Here is a 26863-nt window from a genome sequence, read left to right on the forward strand (position 1 = left end):
TCCTCTTCCTCTTCCTCTTCCTCTTCCTCCTCCTAGTGTATGCGCACCACTAGCTGCTAGTGCCCAAGAAGCCGCCATGTCCGGAGAAGAAACTGTCGGAGAAGATGCGGGAGCCCCTCAAACCAGCACCGTTGCTCCTCCCGCAGAGCAGCAGCAGAACGAAGGAGCAGTGGTGGAGGCAACAGCGACTGGCGGGGAGGGAAAGGCTGCTGAAGGGACATCGGAGGAGGCTCCCGCCGTTTCTACCAGTACCACTGCTTCTGGTCGCCCGTATAGAGCACTGGTGCTCACGGGCTTTGGTGGTTACGAGAAGGTGAAGGTGCAGATTCGGCAGCTGCCTCAAGCGGAACCCAGTCCGGGCGCTGGCCAAGTTTGCGTGCAGGTCCGGGCCTGCGGGCTCAATTTTGCTGACCTGCTGGCTCGCCAAGGGCTCTACGAGAGGCTTCCTTCGCTGCCCGTTAGCCCTGGCATGGAGGCGGCGGGAATCGTCCTGGCCGTGGGCGAGGGCGTCTCCAGCCCAAAGGTGGGTAAAGTGCTCTCGGCGCACAACAGACGTAGGCCACCACGCCCTGGCCAGCGTGTCTGCAAGATTCAGACGCGGGGAGTGGTTGGCAGCAATTTTTTGCGCCGCGGCTGCGAATAACGGCTGCCCATCCTAATCGGAAATGACTGGGAGGCAGAAAGATGGATGGTGGGAGTAGTCACTATCCCGATATTTAGGTGCAAGAAAATGGGTGGGGTACCTCGAGGCGGTCGGGAAACGGCCTGCAGTGCTGGGAAGACCGAGACTTGTGGGTCTAAAGGGTGTGTGTGTGTGAGAGAGAGACACACAAAATCTAAATGTGAGTTGTAGAAGAAAGAAAATGTGTAAAACTGACTAAGGGCCCCACCCTGTGGATTAAGAGGTGGGTCGAAGGATAGAAGTATCTTTGCCCTTGTAACTGGCAGAAAAGTGGGTGTGGGCTTCCTTGCTAAGACAATGAGATGTCAGACTTCTCAGCCAGCCAACATAATCTGTCTTGGCCTCCTTGCTAAACTAGGGCCATCCAGAAGTGAGGGAATAGATTCAGAAGATAGAATTCTAGGATCTCTCTTGCTAAAGGCTGGGAAGTGGGTGATGGTTACTATGGGAGACATTTTTGGAAACTGACCAATCTTTGATGACCACCAGGACATTTTGCTTCCTTAAAGGGATGCGGTTTTTGTCCCTGGCTTCCCTTGGCCTCTAGCTTAATCCTTTGAAGATACGTGGGGGCACAGGGATATTGGGTGAAGAAGAACTATATCATTACTCATCTTAGCCACTGAATGAAGGTGGATGGGGCTTATCCTAAAAAGGGATTCAGAAGCTTTTTGAAATACAAATCCAGCTGAAGCCCTGCTGCAACAGTGAACTTTTGCCCAACCCACTCCAAAGCCTGGAGCTCTCAGCCTTGCCCAAAAGGGTGGGATGCAGTGGGCAGAGCTGTCAACCCTTGACTCAAGAGAGCCCTTCTCAGCCTGGTTAGAGAACAGGAAATGGCCTGCCATTGGGATCAGGATGCAGGTTTTCACATTACCTATTTGTAGAATTTTGTATTTCTAGCATCAATATCTTTTCTCAGTTTTCTCACAAGCTATATGGTATAGTGATGCTTTTTCTTCCCAAGAGTTTAATCTCTGGATTGTTTTTCAGTGCCTCTGTTCAACCTGAAACACAAGGAAATATTGACACCCGTATTCACTCACTCTCTCACTCATTAGAAATTGCATAGGGTATTCCACTCTGGGAGGTTCCCCTTGTTCCCTCTGGGAGGAATTCAAGGATTACAACTGTGTCTACATCATCTACATCTGCTCCCCGCTCCTTTTCTTTTGGGAGCATCCCCAGTTATTAAGCTGAAGCACAATGTGCTTTCACTGTACTTCTTATCTGAGTTCATAAATCATGTGTTGTAAAACAAGCTTGAAGCATATCTAATCTGCTTTAAATGGGGGTGGGTGGAGTAAAGAAAACTGGACTTGGCCCCTGTTTCTGCTTTAACCCAAGGGCAATTGCAAAGATTCTAAGTGGTTTTTTTAAAAAAGCCACTGATTAATTAAATAAGATGGCGTGGCAGTGGGGAATGGGAGAGGCAATGGGCCTTTCTTCTTAGTCATTTTTGTCTTGTAACAACCCTTTGATGAGTCTGGATATGCCAAAAAGTACCGTATTTTTCGGAATGTAAGATGCACCTTTTTTTCCTCAAAAGAAGAGGCTGAAAATCTGGGTGCGTCTTATGCACCAAATACAGCATTTTTGCCTCCCAAAGCTCCACCCCTTCACCAAAATGGCTGTGCATTGCCTTATGGAGACTTTCAGAGAGCTCCTGTGGGCTGGGGAGAGCAGAAATGAATAAGAAATGGGCCATTTTTGTCCTCTCCCAGCCCCCAGCAGCACTCTATAAGCCTCCATAAGGCTATTCATGAAATTTGGTTTGATGAAAAACAAGCCATTTTTGTTCATTTTTGCCCCTCCCCCAGGAGCACTCTGCAAGCCCCCCCCCCCAAGGCTATTCATGCCTTTTTGGGGGAAAAACAGGTTTGCAGAATGCAAAAATGTATTTTTTTTCTTTTGGAAAGCTCTTTAATTGATTGATGAGAATTGCATTGATCAAGTGCCAGCAGAAACACCTACCTATCTAGTGTATTTCTCTCTCTCTCTACCTTTACTTACCTACCTACCTACCTACCTACCTATTCTCTCTCCCTATCTACCTATTGTATTTCTCTCTCTCTATTTCTCTCTATCCTTCTAGCTACCTACCTAATCTCTCTCTCTCTCCCCTACCTGCGTACTGTATTTATCTCTCTCTATCTCTTTCTATTTCTCTCTCTATATATATCCCACTACCTACCAACCTACCTACATACACTCTCTCCCTCCCTCCCTAATGTATTTCTTTCTCTCTATTTCTCTCTCTCTCCTCCTACCTACCTATTGTATTTCTCTCTCTTTCTCTCCCTCTCTCTCCCTCTATCTATCTACCTACTTTTTTTTAATTTGCCTCTTCAAAACCTTGGTACATCTTATACTCCGGTGCGTCTTATACTTCAAAAATACGATAATACCTGGACAGATACATTACTCTGATAGGTACAAGGTCAATTGTAAACTGGTGTTCCTAGTTCTTGTCTAATTGCTATATTTTCATATTGGACAAATGTAGATCATGCCTAAGAAATTTCACAACTGTATTACCTTCCTCCTATCAAACATATCCCTGAATGTCTCTTTAAACACAAATCTATTTCCTTTCATTAACTTTTGAAGCTTGACTTTCTAAACAGTTTGATTTACATGTTAAGAACCTGCCAATGCATGCATTTATTGATGTAGACTTGTTCCCAGGCAGAGTTAAATAGCCAATTAAAAATTAGATCTTTTGAAGAATTAAGACTGCTTTTCTTTGCAAACCAGTGTTAATAAAATTTAACAATTTCTTTACATAGATTATGTACAGAATGATCAACCAACTGTTTAAGGAGGACTGGATTTCATAAGGGGCAGTGTTTTTTTGCCACCTACAGGAAGACATTTCATGAGCAGCTATTTTCTTTGCAGTTAACTAAGACCTGATATCAATCTTACCCTTGAAATAGGAAAATCATTTTGCTGGTTTCTGTTCAGAACTTGAAAAGCTTCAATCTATCTCACAACTATTTAATTGGCAGGGATTCTACGCAGTCCTCAAAGGTCCTGCCTCATGCTATTGTTCTCTATTGAGCAGGATATTAAGGGAGATTTGTAAGAAGAAGATGTGGCATTTCAGCCGATTTGGTTGAACAAGACTGGCACAGAACAAAGGCTGGACGTACCAATATGACACACCTAGATACCTTTCAAATTATCTACTAATGATAATCCTGATTGGGACTAAGATTTATAATTGAATAAATCTGGAAATGCCAGTTTGGGGAATTTCTAAAGTGTTTGATCTCTGTATTTTTTAAAAAATGGCAAGGTTTTAAAATTTTGTTTCATTTACAAGAGAAGGGAATAATCCCATGGAATATTCCAATCAAACTAAATTCAGGGGTGGGTTCTGGCCAGTTGGATGTGTGCTGTGCGCACACATGCAGCTCAATGGAAATTGTTCTGTGCTTGCACAGAACTAAAAAACAAGATGGCGGTGGTAACGGTGGCAACCAGGGAACTGTTTCAGAGGCGTGTCCAGCCTGGGTCGCTGCTGGTTCTGTGACCCAGGCCAGCATACTGCTACTGGTTCAGCTGAACCGGGCCAATCTAGTAGGAACCCACCTCTGGCTAAATTGGATCAGAACATTAAAATATTAGTGAATATTGTTTGGGGTGGCAACTTGTAATGGTGTGAAGGGCACAACTCAGCCTAACAACCTGTTGAAAGGCCATAGTGATGCTTCTAGTAATGGAATGATATTGCACTGAAAAAAAATTCAGATTTTTTTTCATGGCTTGAAGTTGGCTAGAACAACAGCAGGAAAATCCCTGTCATTTCTGTCCTTCACCACCTCCATGCTCTCCAAAATGGTCTAAAATATATTGCTAATATTAATCCATTTTGCTGCTAAAATTTGGCAATTTTAGTGTGTATGTGTTTTTCTAAATTAGGGATGCAGTTAAGGGTGGAGAAGGGAGTATTTTATCTTTCAGGGGCCTCATGCTCCCATTACAACTCTTTTCAAAAGAAAATAAAAGAAAATTCCTTAATGATTTTTACGTCCAAATTTCATATAGTGTGTAATCTTCAGGGGGAGGGGGTTATGGGAAAGGATTAAGAGTCGAAATGAGAGTGATTGGCTTGCCATTTCTGTCTTCATTAAAAAAAGAAGTACAAATTTAAAAAAGAAAATTCAGTTGCATTGCCCCAAAATTTTAGCAGTACAATCCTAGGATGTTTAGAAGCTGTGTCTTGTTTGTTACTTAGTTACTATACATTCTGAAATCTTTGGCAATCTAATTTATTTCCTAGACATATATGTATTTGTACGTATGTAGACATCATGAAATTAAGGTAACTAGAAGCTTTTCAATAAAAAAGTATTAGTTACAGGATCAGTCTTTATCCTGCTGCCTTTTTGCTTTGTGGGATTTCAGGTTTGTACCCTCCAAACCATGCCTGTCTGTTAGGCTATGGAGTTCTATAAATCAAACACAGAGAGATTATTGGAATATGTAGGAAAGAGTCACATAATACATCAATTTTTTGAAAGCAATCATATTTTTTTCTGGAATCATACAACCACTTTGTTAATCTTCTATTGCGGCAGAATCAAAGAAGGAAACCATGGCAAGTTTAAGCAACTGCTAACAGGATATGTATACTTTGAAGCACTTCTTCCCTAAAATGCTACATAACTCTAATGTTGCCCTTATCATCCCAGACAAGCTAGAAAACAGACTTGTATATTGGGATGGATTGTCCATGAAGAACACACTTTTCAGACTTAATAGACATGGGGGTGGTGGTGGTGTATTTTATACATTCCCTCTCTTAGGTGCCTAATTTTTACCATACACTGTTCTTATTAGGCATAGGGTAAATAACACGGGGGGGGGGTTAGTTTAGATTTAACCTAGTCTAAATCACTATTTGACTCTGGAAATAAATATGAATGGAAAACAGTCTTTGAGTTCCTACTTTCCTTCATCCCTGGCAAGATTGTGAAAATGAAATTACAAACTTCTAATTTAGATTGGTGAGATATGGTGGTCTGAATGTAGAAACGTGGTCAGCATAACTATACTTGGTGAAAGCAAAAAGGTAAAGGGTTTCCTATAAGTCATGTCCAACTGTAGAGCACATTGCTCATCTCTGTTTCTTGGCAGGGGGAGCCAGCATTGTCCAAAGACAATTTCGTGATCATGTGGAGAGCATGGCTATTCACCAGTGATGGCTAACCTTTTCCGGACTTAGTGCCCAAAGCACACACAAATGTGCGCACCCCTGAAAATATAATGGCATGTAGCCCCTATGCAAGTGCCCCTCCCCCATTCATATATGAGTACCTCCCGCACTCCCCATGCACAGGCACAGCAGAGACTCAAAGACCAGTTGGCTGATGGGAGGCATGCGCGCATGTGCAGCAGATCTGAACTGGGGTGACGGCTCATGGGCCCACAGAGAGGGCGCTGCATGCCACCCCTGGCACATGTGCCATAGGTTCGCCATCACTGCTGTACACAAAAGATGCATAGAACCCTGTTATCTTCCCAGCAAAGTGGTATCTATTAATCTACTTGCATTTGCATGCTTTCAAACTGCCATGTGGGCATTTATATTGAAAGCAAATATAATAATAATTTACTGAATTGTTAGCAGAGTTTATAAAGGGGTAAGGGCTACTCCTCACAACCATGTTCAATTATTTATTAAATTTATTGGTAGCCCATTTTATCACAGACAGTGATAAATGGGTGGCCAATAATATATCACAGCATGTTAACATGTACTATTTTAGCTTAGACCGTCTGGTTCTCATGTGGAACAAATGATTGATGGAATCAACTGGCTGTGGGGCATCACTAGTCTGCAGGAAAAACAACCTTGGCATGTCCACAGCATTTTATGGTGATGATATAATCTGATAGCCTTGTGGCAGAAAAAAATACAAAGTCACAGATAGTTGAAGATGAATTTAGGCCCATCCCTACGTTGAAGTGGGATAAGACAAAAGCAATGGTATATAGAGATATTGTTTTAAAATGTTTGGTGGTCTACCTTCATACTGAAGTTGAACGAATGGGAGAACAATCCCCCAGTGCAGAGCTGCCACAGGCTGCCAAACTCTAGATGAGTGGTAAATGATAGCAAAGAGATACAGAAAACCTAGTTCTAACATTCAAGGATCACCTATTTTCTAAAGCAAGAGAAGGCAAGACAAGAAACAATGGATGGAATGGAAACTAATCAAGGAGAGTTGCAAATTAGAACTAAGGATAAATTTCCTAACAATTAACCAGTGCAACAGCTTGTCTTCAGATATAGAGAGTGCTTTGTCATTCAAGGCTTTTAAAAAGAGGCCACTTGTCTCCCGCTTGAGCAGGTGGTTGGACTAGAAGACCTTGAAGGTCCCTTCCAACTTTGTTATTCTGTTCTGTTAACCTACATCCAAGATAATCTGTCCATAATATTGCATAAATACTAAACTTGTATTTTAGTTTTTAAAAGATGTGTGTAAAAGAATATATCTTAAAATATGATAGAGAACTGTAATAGAGCAGAGACAGAACATCTTTATATGGTAAGCCAAAACATGTACAGTACGTTTGAGGTTCAGAACAAATATTTTTTCCCTTGGAAAAACTAGATAATACACAACACTATAATTGATTTCAGATTTAGGGCATGTCAACATTTTCAACTTTCAATGTCCAAACATTAGGGGTGCTCAAAAGTTGTGAGCCTTGGGGATTGTAAAATTATTTTGATTACTTTAATATAATTTAGGTGTGCTTGATAAGTAACTAGATAAATACCATAACTTTTAACCTTTTGTTTTTTTCATATACCACAGAAATAATTATTTCTGAAGTTCCTCCCAAACCGATCTGCTGCTTGCTGTGATAGTGAAGGAGGTTAAGAGAAAAAATAACATAGGAGCCTGAGGATTCCCTAAAAGCATCTTTGTATCAGTATGTGTAATTTTAATGTAGCAAAGCCTTTTGAGAATTAAATAAATGTATTTGTTGTTATGAGCTGTGGAAAGAAATGCTAAACTACATTTAGTGTTAACAATGATTAATGTACTTTGCCACAGCCTGCAGATGAAGAAGAAGCTAATGCTAACAATGGTTAATCATTGTTTTCCCAATTAGCCAAGTTTTATGGACTTGCACAATGCACCGAACCATAAGCTAATCACACCAATTGTATTTGCACACATCCCTATATTAGTTGGCTCTTTTCTAGCTTGATGTTTGCAGGCAGGTTATATAGCCCAAATGCCACAGCAAAACATGGCCATCAGTGTATGTGCAAATCATCCCTTTCCAGGTGACATTTGCAGTAGCCTCGACAGATCTTATTTTCAATTAACTTTTCTGTTTATGGAGCAAAAATACACTTGTTTATGGTCTGATTCATATGGGAGCCACTATCCACAAGGAAAGGGTAATTCTTTTATGAGCATCTTATTTTCCAAATAGACAATACTTACCCCAAAGAAAAAGTGACAAAGAATCCAGATAAGTAAACACTAGTAAATATTTATCACTATTTCTGCTTTATTCCTAGAGACCAGAAGGAGAAGTAATTACTCGGTTATTTGCTGTAGCTGTGATATGCAGGCAGTATCATGGCTAAAAGAAATTAAGATTTCAGAAGGCTCTACACTTTAATAAGTATCTTTCACATTTAGCTGAAATGTCAAGGCAAGCCATAAACTTGTTTAGCATATTGTAAGAATGTATCTAAAATTATGCTTTAGGATGAAGGTCTCCTAGCACTAACAGTCTCTGGCTTCTTGAAATGAATTTTACATGGCAATGTTAGAGATCCTAAATTGTTTTTCTGTAGTTAGGAGAAAGGTGAAAAAAATGATGGTCACATGTAAAAAAGTAATAAGCATAAGGCCATGTTGTCTAGACCACCTATAAAATGTGATTGAGGCAAGGGCAATTGCACAATGAAATCCTCATCTAGATATATGCAATAGCAACTGAAATTCAATCCAGTTGTAATACATGTGTTGTATTCTCACAGGAAGGCAAGTCTTTGTTAGAATGCCTGGAATATTAATAAATTTCTCCTCAGTTCTAAGTTGCTTCTCTCATTGATTAGTTTCCACCCATTGCTTCTTGTTCTGCCCTCAGGTGCTTTGGAGAATAGTTTGACTCCCTCTTCTTTGTGGCAGCCCCTGAGATATTGGAACACTGCTATCATGTCGACCCTACTCCTTCTTTTCATTAAACTAGACATGCCCAGTTCCTGCAACTGTTCCTCATATGCTTTAGCCTCCAGTCCCCTAATCATCTTTGTTTCTTTTCTCTGCACTCTTTCTAGAGTCTCCACATCTTTTTTACATTGTGGCGACCAAAACTGAATGCTGTGTGGCCTTCCAAGGCATTATAAAGTAGTATTAACACTTCACGTGATCTTGATTCTATCCCTCTGTTTATACAGCCTAGAACTGTGTTGGCTTTTTTGGCAGCTGCTGCACACTGCTGGCTCATATTTAAATGGTTGTCCACTAGGATTCCAAGATCCCTCTCACAGTTACTACTATTGAGCAGGGTACCACCTATACTACCTGTGCATTTTGTTTTTCTTGCCTAAATGTAGAACCTTACTCTTTTTACCATTTAATTTCATTTTGTTAGATAGTGCCCAATGTTCAAGTTTGTCAAGATCCTTCTGTATCTTAAGCCTCTCTTCTGGAGTGTTGGCTCTTCCTGCCTTCTTGGTGTCATCTGCAAATTGGATGAGTTCCCCATTTATTCCCTCATCCAAATCATTGATGAAGACGTTGAAAAGTACTAGGCCTAAAACAGAGCCTTGGGGTACTCCACTGCATATTTCCCTCCATGTAGATGCAGTTCCATTGAGGACTACATGTTGAGTGCGGTTGGTAAGCCAGGTACAAATCCATTTGGTGGTGATGCTGTCCAACCCACATTCTTCTACATTATCTAGTAGTACCTTATGGTCTACTTTATCAAATGCCTTGCTGAAGTCCAAGTAAATTATATCAACGGCATTCCTCTGGTCCACTAATTTTGTCACTTTGTCGAAAAATGCAGTAAGATTAGTCTGGCAAATTGGCATCATGCTGGGAAAACAGGTAGCAGATCTCAGACAAAGTTCCTTGGCATTTAGTAATTATTTCTGCCGCTTACTTTTTAAAGGGTAGGGCATTGTCTTAATCTGGTCTTCTGTGGAAGTAGAATAGACAGATTCATTCTGGTGTATGTTTTATTGTCTTCTCTGTGCTTGCAGTCACTAATCACATTGCAAGTAGGCCTTGCAATAAAATATTGCATTATAGAAATAGCTTGTTCAAATTTCCAATCACTGTTTCATTCCCCATCCCTTGATTTTCCATTTCTCTCTTATCTTAATTAGTCCTTGGCCCTGAATTTTGATATTTTTTTCAGCAATATGTTTTTATAGAACTACTGATTCTTCCTTTCTGCATAAATCTAGCTATCAAGACCAGTCCCAGAAATTGATATTGTTTTATTATATTAAAGTTAATTTGGAAATGTTTTGAAAGAAATGTAGTGTATCTGAGAATTCATAGAGAGATAAATTCTTTCAAGACATACTAAATCCATTTTTTGAATCTGCTTTTATGGCTTGTAAGCGGTGGTGAAATGCAGCCGGTTCTATCCAAGTGAACCGGTAGTGGTGGCAGGAGGCCCCACCCACCCACCTGGACGTCATCACGTCCCATTTTTGACACTCTGCACATGTGCGGAATGTCCTGCGAATGTACGGGAGTGGCACGAGTGAGCAAAGTGAGTGCATACGCACTCACATTTGCGAACCAGTAGTGAAGGTAAGTTGATTTCGCCCCTGCTTGTAAGTCTTTTAAAGTTATAGGCTTACAAGTTTGTAAGTAAAGTAGCAAATTGTTAAGAGAAAAAAGCCATAGATTTACAGGAGATAATTCAAATATTGCTTCCCAAATAATTACATTAAAATTAAAAATAATAAAGGAGATACTAGGTATGTTTATGTAGTAGGAAATACTTTTCACAAGTTGTATTCTTCCTGGGAAAAACATCATGTAAATAATGTTTTGAACAAATGAATGCAGAAAAAAATTTTAAATTCTTTAAAAAGAAATCAACGAACAGGAAAAGAAATATTGGTATTGTTCTGCATACTTCAGCAATAAATATCTGTAGAAAAGTGCCCCATTAACCAGAAGGAAATACAACTGAATGAAGATTGAGTGCTGTTTTTCCTAATGCCTTGCCTTTGCTGTGTTTAATAAATCAAATTCACAAAGTTCTTAAAAAATAGGCTTTTAAATAATGCTCATCATTTCAGCAATAATGCTATCATTTGAACTGTGTTTTCTTTCTATTTTGGCAGTGCTCTGTACAGTAGGTTGAGAAAAAACTATATTTGTAGTAATAGTTCTTATTGCTGCCTTCCAGTTGGAAATTCTGGAAATTGTAATTCTAATTATCTGGAGGGACATTGACATATATGACTGAAGCAGGCCCAACCACTTTTTTCCACACCCAGTTGGAAACAAGATAATATTCTAACTAAGGGTGGGAAGTCTGCAGCTCTTCAAATGTTGAATTACAACTCCTGACTGATGTAGAGAGAAATTGAGGGAGTTATAATACTCTGATACCTTGAAAACCAACTTCTCAAATCTTCACCTTCATTGAAAAACTAGCAGAACCAGCACATGGAGCTGCTCCTGGTAACTAACACAGCTCTTGAAGTAGAGATGTCACATGGGTGCACTGATACTGAGCTTGTTTCTTCCAAATGCTCAAACAGCAGTCCAATGCAGAGTGCATTGCAGTAAACCTCTCGAGCGTTGACAGTGGGTTTATGAAATGTAGCCTTACATCAATAAATTCTGACAAACTCCAAACACTATAACTTTCATAAATTTACATAGCTATATACTAAACAGAATATATGTAGCTCTGGAGTCCAACTTTTATTTATTTGGTCAAGGGTGAAATTTGCTATTTGAAGACAGCAGTTCATGAGAAGGTGAAGGGCCTCAGCATCACACTTTTTCCAAATACCAGAGCCAAATAAACACAGGATTTCCTCTCTGCAGAGGAAACGGTGGTGTTTTTTTCCAATGGTGAGCTGGCGGAAATCTGGAAATGTTGCCAGAAAGATGTATTGTTTGCACGGTCACCTCCAGAAACCCTTGCACCCTGCCATTGTAAGGTAGCATGAGCAAGAAGCAAAGAACTTGTCCATGCTAGCATTCAAGCTAGATGCTTGATTGGTTTTAAGCTGGGAAACTCTGGGAGTTGTGTCCACATATCTTTTAAGTTGTCAATGTTGAGAAGCACTATTTTAAATCTATCTAGTTAAAACTTGCAGACTTGTTTTCAAATATATACTATTAGCTGATCACATGGTTCTAGTTTAAAATACAGCAGGACCTTTTAATGGAAGAATGATCAGCTAATTTTAGGATGCCTCTTTATATTATACATCACCCAAGAGCGGACAGTTGCTTCTCTTGAGGAAATGTTCAAGGAGTCAACCAAATATTCAAAGAGTTTTCAAGAGAAAAGGTGGATTTCTTGAATTAAAGCCTTTTTGAAAAAGATTCCAGTGAGAAACCTCAGGTCAAAGTTACTCACATGATCCTTATATATGCTTTTTCTTAATATTTAGTATAGAGCTAGCCAAGAATTATTCTAAAATTTGCCATCTAGTGTTCAAGCATATGCCTAACATGAAGCAGATTCTTGCACTGACTTGTAAATGGGATGGCATCCTGTTCATGGAGGTCTCACCGTAAGGGTATAAAAGACATGGGACAAGCTTTGCATTTATAAAAGTTGCCTGGAACTCTGCAGTGGGTAGCTTGAGATCTATTTTCAAATTTAGCCTTTCATAATCCTGAATTTGTGTTGAGTGTCCTAGTTTTCACAATTATCTTTTTTTTTTTTTTGCTAGGTTGGTGATAAGGTGATGATTATGGCCCGGTCAGGTCTCTGGCAAGAAATTGTGACAGTCCAAGCCAATCAGAGTTTTCCCATGCCGGAAGGCATGAGCTTTGAGGAAGCAGCTGCCTTTCTGGTCAATTACATCACTGCCTACATGGTTCTCTTTGATTTTGGCAATCTGCGCCCTGGCCAGAGTGTCCTTGTCCACATGGCAGCAGGTAACAAAACCTGTCCTACTGTTCTTGCAGTGTATTGCTAATCTGCTTGAGGCAAAAGTCACTTCCAACATGGACTTTGAAGTCTTCTCCTGCTCTACAATACTAATGTATTTACACTGTTAGGTTTATAGGTAGCCCTCGACTTACAACAGATTGATTAGTGAACCTTTGAAGTTACAACAGCACTGAAAAAAGTGACTTGTGACCATTTTTCCCACTTATGACTGTTGTAGCATCTCCATGGTTATGTGATCAAATTTCAGATGCTTGACTAATTTAAGATGGTTGTGGTGTCGTGGGATCATGTGATCATCTTTTGTAATTTTCTGACAAGCAAAATCAAAGCCAGAGTCACTTAACAACTGTGTTACTAACTTAACAGTTATAGTGATTTATTTAACAACTGGGCCAAGAAAGGTCATAAGATGGGGCAAAATTTATTTAACAACTGCCTTGCTTAGCAATATAAATTTTGAGCTCCATTGTGCTCATAAATTGAGGATTACCTGTACCGTATATCCCACCTTTCAGAGTGCTTGCGTGGTGAAAATTTTTACCTCTGTTATTTTCAATTGATTATACTGTTGGGACATTTATTGGCAAGTATTTTATTTTTTGTGCATCTTTTTGAGAGATTTTTAGATAAAAGGTACCCTGTTTCCCTCAAAATAAGACCTCCCCAGATAATAAGCCCAATCAAGCTTTTGAGTGCAGGCACTAAAATAAGCCCTCCCCATCACAACAGCAGCCATGAGGTGAGGATGCTCGCTTGCCTCCTGCACCTCAAAAATAATAGGACCTCCCAGAAAATAAAGCCAAGCGCTTATTTCGGGGGTCAAAATAAAATAAGATCCTGTCCTACTTTTGGGGGAAAATGGTATTAACGTATCTTAGATACAAATGAAACAAGTCACATTATGAAAATATATCTGGCATAAGTTCATATAAATTGGATTTATACATTTGTGCTACCAAAGTAACTTTATTTTTGATTCATGAGAATTCAGTTTTTAAATTATGGTTTATGACTTAGAATGCTCTGTGAATCAGCTACTTATGGCTTATTCACTAAACATTGTTTAAAAATCGTGTACATAATCTACAGATAGTCCTTGACTTAAAACTATTCATTTAGTGACTGAAGTTATAATGGCATTGAAAAAATTGTGACTTACAATCATGTCTTGCACTTATGACTCTTGCAGCATCGCCATGGTCATGTGATCAAAATGTGGATGCTTGGCATACAGAATGTATTTATGACAGTTGCAGCATCCTCTGGATTATGTTACCTTCATTTGTGACCTCCCCAGCTGGCTTCTGATAAGCCCGGTCAATGTGGGAAGTTGAATGACCACACAATCCACTTAACAACTGCAGGAATTCACTTAGCAATCATGGCAGAAAAGATCATAACACTGGGCATTCTTAACAGTGGAAATTCTGGTCCCAGTTGTGGTTTAAGTTGAGGAGTACTTGTATAAAGCCAGCCATCATAAATTTCATGGGGAAGTGGGATTGGAAAACTATTTTTCCCTAGTCATACATTGGGTTCATAATGGTGTTAAGTTGGATGGGCAATCTTGAATCCCCATAGCAATTTCCCCCTAAACATTCTCTCTTTGTGATTTTAATGCGTAAAAACAGATGGCAAAGTCATCCCATTTTGAGATGGAAACATATATAAATACTGATATCCATTTTACAAAAGCCATTTAATAGTTTAAAAAACTCTATATACCTAGCATCACTCTTATATGTGTACTGTCAAAGAATGTGGCATATGGCCCTTGGTCACAGAAACATTGCTACCTCATTCTGAGGCTTAGTTTCTTTTAAATTTGGCTTGTTGAACATACCATAATGGCCTGTTTCTATATAATATTATGGGAGAAAACAATTATAAGGCACAATCATTGGATTTATAATATTGCATGATACAAAACTAATACATAGTTGTATAGTTTGTGGTTAGCCCATAGCCATTGTGGTTACCATAGTTAACAATTCAGTATATTGTGAGAACCTGGCTATTGGGTTACCGGTAACTAAGCAAATCATGACATAGAGATAAGCTGTTTGGTACCTTTTCTTGGTATACATTAGGCCCCCTGATTTGCACTATTTTTTAAATAAAGCTTCCCTTATTATTTTTAATGGAATCTGATATATTGCAAAGAAAAACACTAGCCACAGTGTTTAAGCTTAATGTATTATGATTGGCTAAGCCTATCATAAGCAGCTATTTATTAGTGGACCTCAGGCATTTTAAAGTTCTAGGTATGTTACCAGCCCCCAAAGTTGCCTCTTTTTGCTTTAGTTTGTTGTGCAAATACAGCCATCTGTTCAGTTTATGTTATATAAGAATGTAACATGTGGTATGTTATTTGTAACATGTGATATGCACCAGAAACTGACCTTGCTGGCCAAAGGTCAGAAATGAAATGGAATTGATCCAATAGCAGCTGGATGCCTGTTCTTACTCAAAAAAGTTCTACTCACTTGCAATCTATCCAGCTCTCAGGGATTATGGTGGGGAGATAGTCAGGACTATTAAACAGTATCAAATACCTTTTCTTGTGTTAACACTGTCTTCATGCTTTGCCCATTTTATGGTACTACTGAGAACATCTTCCATTAATTTAACTTTGATTAAGTTACATGGAAACATCTAAGTTTAGTGAGGATAACCCATGTTGACTCTTAATGAATGGAAAACTTCCACATTTTGGGGGAGGGGCTTGCGGGCCTTCTTCATTACTCACTTGACGCATTTTCCCCTCTCTCTAGGTGGTGTGGGAACTGCAGCCGTCCAACTCTGCAAAACCATGGAAAACATCACCATTTTTGGCACAGCATCTGCTTCCAAGCATGAGGCCCTCAAAGAGAATGGGGTGACTCACCCTATTGATTACCGGGCAGCTGATTATGTGGCTGAAGTCCGGAAAATTTGTCCCAAAGGTTAGTATAGGCTGAATAAAGGGATGGGATGGAGCAAGTCACTTCAAGTTCTTAAAAAAGACTGTCTTTCTCTCCTTTAGGGAAATGTTGCTCTCCAAAGTTGGTAGCCCCAATGTTATTTTATGTACTTTTATTATAACTGCAGCCCAGCTTAATCAGGGCCACCTTTTAAATCAGGTTAAATAAATAACTTGAGTTGGTGGTGCTTTGTAGAGCTATCAATCTAAATTAATTTTTCAAGAATGGAGATTAGTGGATTCATTCCGAAATCTGCTCAGGCCATACCTTTATCAGGACTAACAAAAATATATCAAACTGGGAGCAAACTTTAAGATCCAAGAGTTACTAGATTTGTTCCCTCTGTATAAGAATAATTAACTAAACTGTGAGAATATGCTTTGATTTCTAGAATGAGTTTATATCTAATCTTAGGTACAATTCAGTCTTATTTGAAAAACCTTTTGGATTACAATTCTATTCATGGAGTTGTGGCAAATCTGGGTTATAGAGTTTATATTTCAATCTGATATGTAGTCTGATATGTAGTACACATTATTTTTAGCATTTTTCTATTGTATGTTTACATATAGCTTTTCTTTTTCCTGTCATGATTTCAGTTTTGTTACATATTTTTACATTTTTATATTTCAGTAGGGATATGTTTTAGCTAGAAATGGCATATAAAATTTATTACATTACTGTTAAGCTCTTAATGGTGCATTACAATATATTAGCCATAAGAATTAGTTATTCCATTTTTATTTAGTTTTATCCATATTTTAATGCTTACATTGATGTTCCCTTCATTTAATTCCTATACGCTTTTAAATCAGCATTATTTTTTCCCTTTTTTCTTGAAATTATTATAATGAAAGAAAAAGTGAAAAATTGAAATCATAGGCAGCACCTCTAGATTTATTCATAGATGTATAGTAAAAATAGAGTATGAAAAAATGTCAATACATCCATCACCACCAGATAGATTCGAAACTGGCTGACCAACCGCACTCAACGTGTAGTCCTCAATGGAACTGCATCTACATGGAGGGAAGTATGCAGTGGAGTACCCCAAGGCTCTGTTTTAGGCCCAGTATTCTTCAACGTCTTCATCAATGATTTGGATGAGGGAATAAATGGGGAGCTCATCCAATTTGCAGATGACATCAAGCTGGCAGGAATAGCCAACACTCCAGAAGATAGGCTTAAGATACAGAAGGATCTTGAGAAACTTGAACATTGGGCACTATCTAATAAAATGAAATTCAATGGTGAAAAGAGTAAGGTTCTACATTTAGGTAAGAAAAACGAAATGCACAGGTACAGTATATGAGGGATCTTGGAGTCCTAGTGGACAACCATTTAAATATGAGCTAGCAGTGTGCAGCAACTGCCAAAAAAGCCAACACAGTTCTAAGCTGCATAAACAGAGGGTTATTTATTTATTTATTTATTTATTTATTTATTTATTTATTTATTTATTAGACTTCTATACCGCTTAATAGGGCTTTCAGCCCTCTCTAAGCAGTTTACAAATTTTTTAGCAAATTGAGTCAGCAACTTGCCCCCACAGTCTGGGTCCTCATTTCACCCACCTCGGAAGGATGGAAGGCTGAGTCGACCATGAGCCGGTGAGATTTGAACCGCTGAACTGCAAATCACAGTCAGCTGAAGTGGCCTGCAGTACTGCACCCTAACCACTGCGCCACCTCGGCTCTTAGAATCAAGATCACATGAAGTGTTAATACCTTGGTAAGGCCACACTTAATACAGCATTCAGTTTTGGTCGCCACAATGTAAAAAAGATGTGGAGACTCTAGAAAGAGTGCAGAGAAGAGCAACAAAGATGATTAGGGGACTGGAGGCTAAAACATGAAGAACACTTGCAGGAACTGGGTATGTCTAGTTTAATGAAAAGAAGGACTAGAGGAGACATGATAGCAGTGTTCCAATATCTCAGGGGTTGCCACAAAGAAGAGGGAGTCAAACTATTCTCCAAAGCACCTGAGGGCAGAACAAGAAGCAATGGGTGGAAACTAATCAAGGGGAGAAGCAACTTAGAACTGAGGAGAAATTTCCTGACAGTTAGAACAATTAATCAGTGGAAAAACTCGTGACCCGACAAAAGGGCGAACGACAACAGCGCGCCGACAACAGCGCGGAGACAGAAGGGCGATTTCAGTCGACAGAGGGGCGATTTAAGTTAAGGTAAGGGTTAGGTTTAGGGTTAGGCTTAGGTTTAGGGTTAGGTTTAGGTTTAGGATTAGGTTTAGGGTTAGGCTTAGGGTTAGGTTTAGGGTTAGGTTTAGGTTTAGGGTTAGGGTTACGTTTAGGGTTAGGTTTAGGGTTAGGTTTAGGGTTAGGGTTAGGGTTAGGTTTAGCGTTACGTTTAGGGTTAGGGTTAGGGTTAGGGTTAGCATTACATTTAGGGTTAGGGTTAGGTTTAGTTTTACAGCACGCTTTTGTTGCCGCGCTGTTGTCGGCGCGATTCAGCGCTCATTCGTCGGAGCGCTTTAGAACACGCGGTTTTGTCACCGCGGTTTAGTCGGGTGCGGTTTTGTCGTTGGCCCTTTTGTCAGTGAACCGAAAAACTTGCCTCTAGAAGTTGTGAATGCCCCAACACTGGAAGTCTTTAAGAAGATGTTGGATAGCTATTTGTCTGAAATGGTATAGGGTTCCCTGCCTAGGGAGGGGATAGGACTAGAAGACCTCCAAGGTCTTTTCCAACTCTGCTATTGTATTGTATGTTATGGGCATTCTGCTTACAGATTTATGGTTGACTGAATAATATATTTCAATAAATTATTAGTTTGTATTTGAGACTGATTAATTTTTTTAAACAAAGCTTAACAATAAAATTAAAGTAAATGAAATTAAAATTATTGAAACCTGGTTAAACTGAAAATGTCATGTGGGGAAATTTATTTCCTTTCAATTGAAATTTTCCATTTAATAATTTCTGTTTTCTTTCCCCCCTTTTCTTTTTTAGGTGTAGATGTTGTTTTGGACCCCTTAGGAGGTTCAGATACCACAAAAGGGTTTCACCTCCTGAAACCAATGGGCAAGCTGGTCAGTTATGGTGAGTCAGAAAATATTCCATCAAAGGATGGTGGAATTCATCAGAAGTTGAGTCGGGGAATCTCCTAAATCTCAAAAATTAGATCTGGAATTTGAGAATAACTAAATGAGATCACTTGCAATATCAAGAACCATTCTCTGAAATTCAAACAAAAAGTAATGATACAAGAGGTCTGGTTTTCTGGATCAAGTCAAAGCTCTAATAGTGGTTAGCTGGATGCTTTAGTGAAATTTGTTCTTTTAAGATTCTTTTTTATTCTGCCTTTATTATTTTTATAAATCACTCAAGATGCTAAACATATTCAACATAGCTTCCTCCTTTTGCTTGCTCCACAACAACAACCCTGTGAGGTGAAATGGACTATAAAGCAAATATCCAAAGGCCACCCTGCTGGCTTTCGTGCCTAAGGTGGGGCTAGACCTCACAGTGTCCTTGTTTCTAACCCAGTTCCTTAACCATTTAAAAAAAGTGTGTGTGTGTATTTGTGTGCACTTTGGGAAAGGAAAATCTTTCCCCAAATCCCATCCTTGTAAGGTATTATTCTGCTGTTGAGGTAGAAATAGACTTTCCTCTGCTTATATAGAAGGTAGGGGTAGATTGAGTTGGACTGACATATATCGGTGTAACCTAGAATGTCCTCATCTTCTTACAACTACTTTATTAACTAAATTATAAGGGCCATACATTCATGATAGAAGAATGCAGTTTTGGAATGAGAATTGCTCCTATGCCACAGTATTTTGCATTTAAAGAAAAAGCCATTTTGGTTTTCGAGGCATAGCTGCCAGAGTTATTATATTAATGGATCTCAATCAGGGTATTTCTCAATTTTGTAGGTGTAGCCAACTTGCTAACAGGGCAGAGGAAGAACCTAATGGCTATGGCAAAGACCTGGTGGAATCAGTTTAGCATCAATGCCTTGCAGCTGATTCATCTCAACAAAGCAGTTTGTGGCTACCACCTGGGCTACCTTGAGGAGGAAGTGGAGGTATTAGCTGCTGTGGTGACCAAGCTAACTGCTCTCTACAATCAGGGCAAAATCAAACCAAAGGTGGATTCTGTTTGGCCCTTTGAACAGGTGAGAATGCTTGGTCACCCAATGAGTTATTTTGTGTTCCACAATAAAAAAAAATGCTGCCTTTAGCTTAATTTATTCCCCTCCAAAGAACTGACATCATTACAGACTTCAACCCTAGCAATTATCCCCCAAACATTTCAGAATGTTAAATGTCTGTTGGCCATCTGCCATACTCTTATAATAGTGTCAGGAATGTCCAGAATATAGATCACATTCATTTGGTTGGCTTTTTAAATGCTTGAGGGAAGGCAGATTCATAAAAAAAAAAAATCTGGCAGACTTTTCAAGGGCAAAGACCACGAAAAGAAAGTATAAAAGGCAAAATTGTGTTAAAGTTTGTGCAAAGCCTTCGACTGATTTTAGATTTAGCCTTCTAATGACAGAAAGTATTTTAAAAAGTGAGTAACCAAATAAATAAGTGGCTGAGTCATTTAATCAACACTCCCTCTCTCACATGTACATGCTTCTCTTTCAAGGCAGATGCTATCAAAACAAACTCCATGTCATGTGTGACTTTAGTGAATAGTGAGTATGTATTAAAAAGAGAATAATGAGTATAGCTAGTTTAGAATGTAAGTCTGACATATGTCCTTGGATGCATTCTCCTTGGTCATATTTCTTGAGGCAGAAGGAATGAAATAGTCTGGTCCTTCTTCTGATGCAGGTGGTTGATGCCATGAAGCAGATGCAAGAGAAGAAGAATGTTGGGAAAGTTGTCTTGGTCCCTGAAGCTCCACCGAAGGATGAAAACAAGAAAACAGAGAATTAAAGCAAGGGCCATGGGTGAACTATTTGACCTCAGGTTGATTTTGGGGGACTTTTTTTTAACTGCCTCCCCTCCCCCACACCTGACCCTTGAGGGAAGTAGGAATGGACAGGTCTCTCACTGCTGTTAATGGAATAAGTGACTGAAGAAAAAAAATCTTGTGGTTAGTTGACCCTTTAAAGTTGAGGCAAGCTTCTAGGTTTCATAAAATCTTTACAGAGTGGAACTTAAAAGATTGCCATATCCCAATGAAATTGGTTCGTTAAGTTTAAAAAAGAAATCCAGCACTTCTTTTGCAATCTTGATATTTTGCTCTTAATGGGACCACATAGAGAATTATCTGAAGTAAAAAGCATACAAGGCCAAACCTATCAATTGGCAATGTCTTTGATTTCTTGATCTTAAATTTTTGAGCACACTGTTCAAAAATGCCTAGCAATTGTTTGTCTCTATGACATCTTCTCTCCTTAGCCATCTTAGCTCACCTTTAAATACTTAATGATTAGTAAGTTTAGAGAGTGTAAAACACCCATTGTTTTAGAAGCTATTGGCAGTTGACAGTTTCCATAGAAACAAATCTTTGAATCTGCTACTTTGGAAGGGCACATTTAACAAACAAAAAACACTAAATATCTTTGCAGCTGGAGGGAGATGTGAGGAAGGGAATTTTGTCTCTGGGGTATTCATTTACCTTGGTGCAACAAAGCTACCACTGCTTCCTGCTATATGAAAATCCTCTGTGCTATATAGGTAAAGCTCATATATCATATTTTTTGTCAAAATCTACTACAGAGAATGCAAGTATGGAAAATCAAGGAATTCCCAATGAAGGCAAGACTCCCAAGTATGGCTTCTTTTGGAGAGAAACACTGACGGTTTTTATTTAATGGTTTATGTAGACAGACATATGTTTAACAGTACTAAACAACTGACTAAACTGTAATCTCAAAATAGTTATATCATGTTTGCCATCTCTGACTTGTGGCTTGATATGAGGCTGCTCTAAGAATTAACTGTAAAAGCAGCAGAGATGTTCTCAGTCAAAGATTGGAGAAATACTTTAATAACCTTATTTCTTCTTACAATTCTTGTTTAACTTCGAGACCCAAAATATCTAGATGTGCATCTGTGTCTTAAGATTCACTGCAGATTAAATATTATCTTAATATTTTTATGCTGTAGAGTAAGGGAAACAGGACCAATTCTGTACAAAAAACAGATTGAGCAAGAAATAGTAACAGATTTTAAATTTGTAAGATTCTGTCTTGAAAAAAAATCAGTTGGTCATTTGTGAATGTATCTGGAACTATTTTTGCTGAATATCTTTTTTGTTGAATAGATTAAGTCTAATTCTATTTCATTCACCACTATTTCTGAAAGCTCTTCCTTGAAAATCTTCAGAGGGTTTTTGTGTATGTATGTCAGTAATATTTTTGCTATTTTAGGAATTTGATTCTCAGAGTATATCTCAGCACTTTGAATTATCCAGTTTTAAAGTTCCTCCTATTTCCAGGAGTGTTGCCAATCTACTATGGGTGAGGCTGTTATCCATCTTCATATTCCAGTAAACAAAATATCCAAGAAAAGACAAAGATCCCAAGTTGCTTCCTTGGATTTTTCTTTTGATTCTCACAGTTATGGCAGAAAAATCCTAAATCTAATGTTCTGTTCTTTTATTGTACTAGGAAAAAATATTTTCAGTAGATTGTATCAGCTAAGCATTTTTCTTTCTGGCAATTCTTTTTCTTTCACACATCCAAAAGCCATCTATGAAAATGTTGAGACCAATCCTCAATCCTCACAGAAAATATATATTTGTGAGGGGTCCTTGGTGCTCTCTGAACTTGCTTGTTTTCTTGCAGATGTTTCATTACCCTATCTAGGTAAGTTAGTACTGATGATGTTACCAAGAAATTCTCATTTCAATCCTGAGCTACAAATACTCTCCTTTATTGATATATTTGTGAGAATTGAAACCATCTTTGACATCCTTTTGGCCCATTAGCCCTTGATTGTTCAAGTTATTTAGGGGGATCCACAGCTTACAATCTTTTGCAGAACTATGTTTATTAAGCATGTCTGTTTTATGAATAGGACATTTTCCAATTCTGGCACAATGCCACAGCTTTTCAATCTTTAGTACTGCATTTCATTCCTGATACTTACCGGTAATTGGGAGTAGTGGGGAGAGAGACTCATTTTCTTTAAAAAAAAAAAAAAAAACTGAAATGGAATCTCACACCTTCAATGTAATGTAAACATTTTCTCTTCCTTCTCAAACATCCAATTGCTGAAATCATTGCCCTCTTGTGATTATGGAAACTATAAGACAATATATTTGCAAAACTTCAACTTGAGAAGGCTATTTAAGACAACTGTCTTCCTTATACAACCCTGTTAACCATTATGGTGAGTAACATAAGAAAGGAGGCATCTAGTTCAATGACGGAAAATTTGGCTTGGAAATGCCAAACATCCATTAGATAGTTCTAAGCAAAAGATGGAAGTTCTGGAAGTGGTTTTTCTTGCTGTGCATTGTTCCTTTCATTATTTTGTATATATTAATGTTTTGAGATTGGTGAGTACATTATTTCTAGAGGCTCAAACAAAGGCTACCAAGCATTTTTAAACATTATTTAATCTGCCATGTTCTTACTGAAAGATAATACAGTACAGAATACCAATTAATTCGTGGAATCCTGGAACTGGGAGGAACCAAAACACCAGTTGCTTGAAGGAGCCAGTGCTCAAGCATGTGATTTTTGTGAAGGTAATTCCAAATCCAAGCCATGCTAGATAAAGTTAGGACAGTTGGCGAAAATGTTGGACCAAAAACTTCCAATGGTTTAATGTAGTATAAGGCAGATTCTTAGAATATCATACCTTATGGAAGGACTCACTTAAATCAAATGCAGCTTTTCCATTTTGAAGGCCTTCAGAGATATTGAACTTCAAGTTTCAGCATTTCCAGCCGAGGGAATTTCCAGGCTCCATATCTAAAGGGCATTAAGAGGGAGAAATGCAGAGAGATCTGATATGCAAAGGAGATTCAATAGATATTGGAGACTAACCTAGAGCATGAGGCTGTGGCTCTGATTATCTGATGTGGCCTTTCTTCTGCCACCTATTTTATAAATATATCCTCATACCTCTTGATATTTTTACCATTTCCCAGGACCTACCAAGGTACAATATTTTAGCTTCTGGTCTTAAGATTATAGGCCAACAGGAGTTTACAGATCCCAACTGTATGATCAATAGAAAAAATGACTTCCCAATTTTCTGTTATTTTAAGCACAACGGGGGGAAAAGTATTGCACGATCAGCTGTGGTCTCCCAAGCTTTTACGAAATAATGGGGGAAAGGGTGGGATAGGGATAGAATCTATTGTAAAACTTCATGGGTTTAATTGTTGGGGTTTTTTTCCCTCATGTCTGCCTTCTTGCTGCTGCCTGGTGCCTTACTTGGGATGGCATTCCAAAACATTTCTAACCTCATCGTTGTAAAACTGCAAGGAATAGCCTTGCCTTTAAAAGAACTTATATGCTGCATTGTTATTCCCAATTTATTGTGCCTTGTTCCAAACAGTGAGTAAGGTCTAATTCAAGAAGCCTTTGCCAATGTTGACTTGTTAAAAAAGAAAGCCCCATCCCAAGGAAACAGTTTGAAATGTACCTATGGCTTCTGTTCCTTAATCAATGAGGACACTTACATAATAGGATGAATTGTTATAGAAATGCATAAATTTTGATGCTATTAACAGATACAATGAATTCTCCTAGATACGTTCATTCTTCCTTATGAGAGCCATCAGACAATTTTTGCATAATACTGTGAAAGTGTGGTTTAAGTCTCCTGACCACTACTTCTGAACCTTATTGGCTGGAAGCTATTTTTAAATTGAGTAGATGTATGGCTTAATAAACCTCTGTCACATGATAAATATGGAGAATCTGAATTCTGTTAATAGTATAATTTGTGGAACTTCCCATTGATTGAGAGAGAACCAACTCTTTCCTGTAGGCCTTTGGGAAAACATGGGCCAAGTATAGCTTTTCATGTATTTCCAAAGACACCACAAAGGGAAAACTGTTTTTAACCTAAAGCAGCAGCAAGAGATGTCCTGTTCCCTTCCTGCAACCTTGCTCTCTCATGCTGGAATCTGACAGTTTTTAAATGTTCTTCCTGAACAGAAGCGATCTTTATCTTTGTGCTAAAGTGGATTTGTCTTACTACTACTCAGTTGTAGTTCTTTTATACAGAAAACATCAAATTTTAAAGCACTATAACTGTACTCTTTGTTGCCTTGCTAATTAATACTGTAATCTTGAACTTTTTATCATCTTTCTTATTTTACAGCTTGATTTTGTGTGTCTGTGTGAAGTGCACGCATGTATGTATTTCAGACAATGATTTTATGGGCCATTTGTAAAAATAAAGCCTTTTGATCAACTCTCCCCCACTTTAAAATTAAAATCACTCCTCTTAACTAGTTAAAACAATGTGCTTACTTCAAAGTTAAAAATGTGTGGGGTGGGGTGAGAGGAGAAATAGGATATTTTCTATTGTGATAAATGTTGTCCATAAAACAAAATATAACATTTATCACAAGAAACCTTTATTGATACATGTTCTTGCAGAGTTCAAGATTGTTCAAGATTTTAGCATAAAACTCCAAAATGATGCTGCCTAGATTGCATGGGTATAGGGCTGATAGAGCAGTTTAATTGAAAAAAAAAGTGCCATATTTCCTGCTCAGTGAGCAACACGTAGCCTGAACATTATTAAAGGCCTCAAGAGTATATTTTGAAAAGCCTGTTTCTTAGGGCTGAAGTGGGTAGGAACTAACAGCAGCCCTTTTACACAACAGCTCCCACAACTTGATCTAGCAATTAATACCAGCTCATATTATTTAGGGACCTTCTCAAATAAAAAAATATGAAAGAGGCAAAGCTCCCTCAGGGAAATGATTTGCAATGTGCCAAAGTTAACATCAGAGCTGTCTTTAGAGAGATTTAAAAATATTTCTTGAATGAATGAAATCTCTCTCTAATTTTTAAAATGTTATCAATTATAGATAGCATAGTATGTGGTGGTGGTGGAGGATGGAAAGTCACTCAGAGATGTCTATGGAGATTTTCAGTCATCCAGGTCATGGTTATCCCAAAGGTGGTTTTTCCCCAAAACACAACTGGACTTTCTTGGGGTTTTTTCTTTGAAAATGTTTCACTTCTCATCCTAGAAACCCAGAAAATCAGTTACTTTTTGGGAAAAAGCACCTTTGGGTCACAGAGAGTAAAATACCCAGAATGTAAAATAAAAAGCTTTACACTCCTTTTGTAGACCCATTCTTTGTCTTTGATTATCAGGGTGACTGAGTTCAACTGTGCTTCAGATTTAAGCATTTCAGAATATTGAGTTCAGAAGTAAACAAATGCTTTAAAATTTGTTTCCCCTTTTTTAGTTTTAAGTCTCTGAAATAAAAACATTTAAAATATTTTCTCTCCATTATCATCAATTAGCTTTTCCCTTTGTTTTCAAAGTGGCATTTGGCATTTTGCTAGGCTTGGGTCACCAAATCCCAAAAAGAATATTTAATTACCACTGGGAGAGATGTTAGTAATGTAAGGCTAAATCCAAGATAATTGTGGGTTTTTCAGAGGCAGGAAAAAGCTCTCCTTTTGTCAAGGCAGGCCTATTTTATTTGCATGATTGTTTAGTGTGATGTAAGCTTGAATGACCAGCAGTGGATATCCTAGCCCTGCACAGCCAGCTGTGGAATCACCACTCTTGCCAAATAGATTCCCCCATGCTAGGGAGATAACTGATAATGAAAGGCTGTTGGCAGTGAGGGCAGGCTGCTCAGTCCCTTCACACCTGGTGACAGCACCTGTCCAACCCCTCTGCTTTGGTTGGTCCACAAACAGCTTTTGTGTCTTTATGGTTCAAGATGCTTTTTCAAGTCTTTATGGTGTTTGAAAAGAAGTCCTCTTCTGCTTGCGCCTGCGTGTGTGCCTGCGTGTACGTGTGTATCAACAAAGCAAATGTGCTGATGCTGTTTACAGATTCAGACATGAAATTTCTAGTCTGCCTACTGTTACCATATGCCTTATGTGTTTCTTGGGTGTTCCATTAAAAGCATAACAAAAATGAAAAAAAA

General features: G+C 38.5%; 1 protein-coding gene across 1 annotated transcript; it reads left to right on the forward strand.

Annotated features, from left to right (window-relative positions):
• On the forward strand, positions 1-26863 carry VAT1 (vesicle amine transport 1). Its single transcript, XM_014058256.2, has 6 exons — positions 1-523; positions 12615-12822; positions 15613-15783; positions 18770-18859; positions 19696-19937; positions 20602-26863. Exons 1-6 carry the CDS (start codon positions 77-79, stop codon positions 20704-20706), a joined length of 1263 nt encoding a protein of 420 aa, XP_013913731.2. The 5' UTR covers positions 1-76; the 3' UTR covers positions 20707-26863.

The sequence above is a fragment of the Thamnophis sirtalis genome, unplaced genomic scaffold (genome assembly GCF_051295495.1).
Source record: "Thamnophis sirtalis isolate CommonGarterSnake01/CBP01778 unplaced genomic scaffold, rThaSir2_p1.2 scaffold_4, whole genome shotgun sequence".
Classification (NCBI taxonomy): domain Eukaryota; kingdom Metazoa; phylum Chordata; class Lepidosauria; order Squamata; family Natricidae; genus Thamnophis; species Thamnophis sirtalis.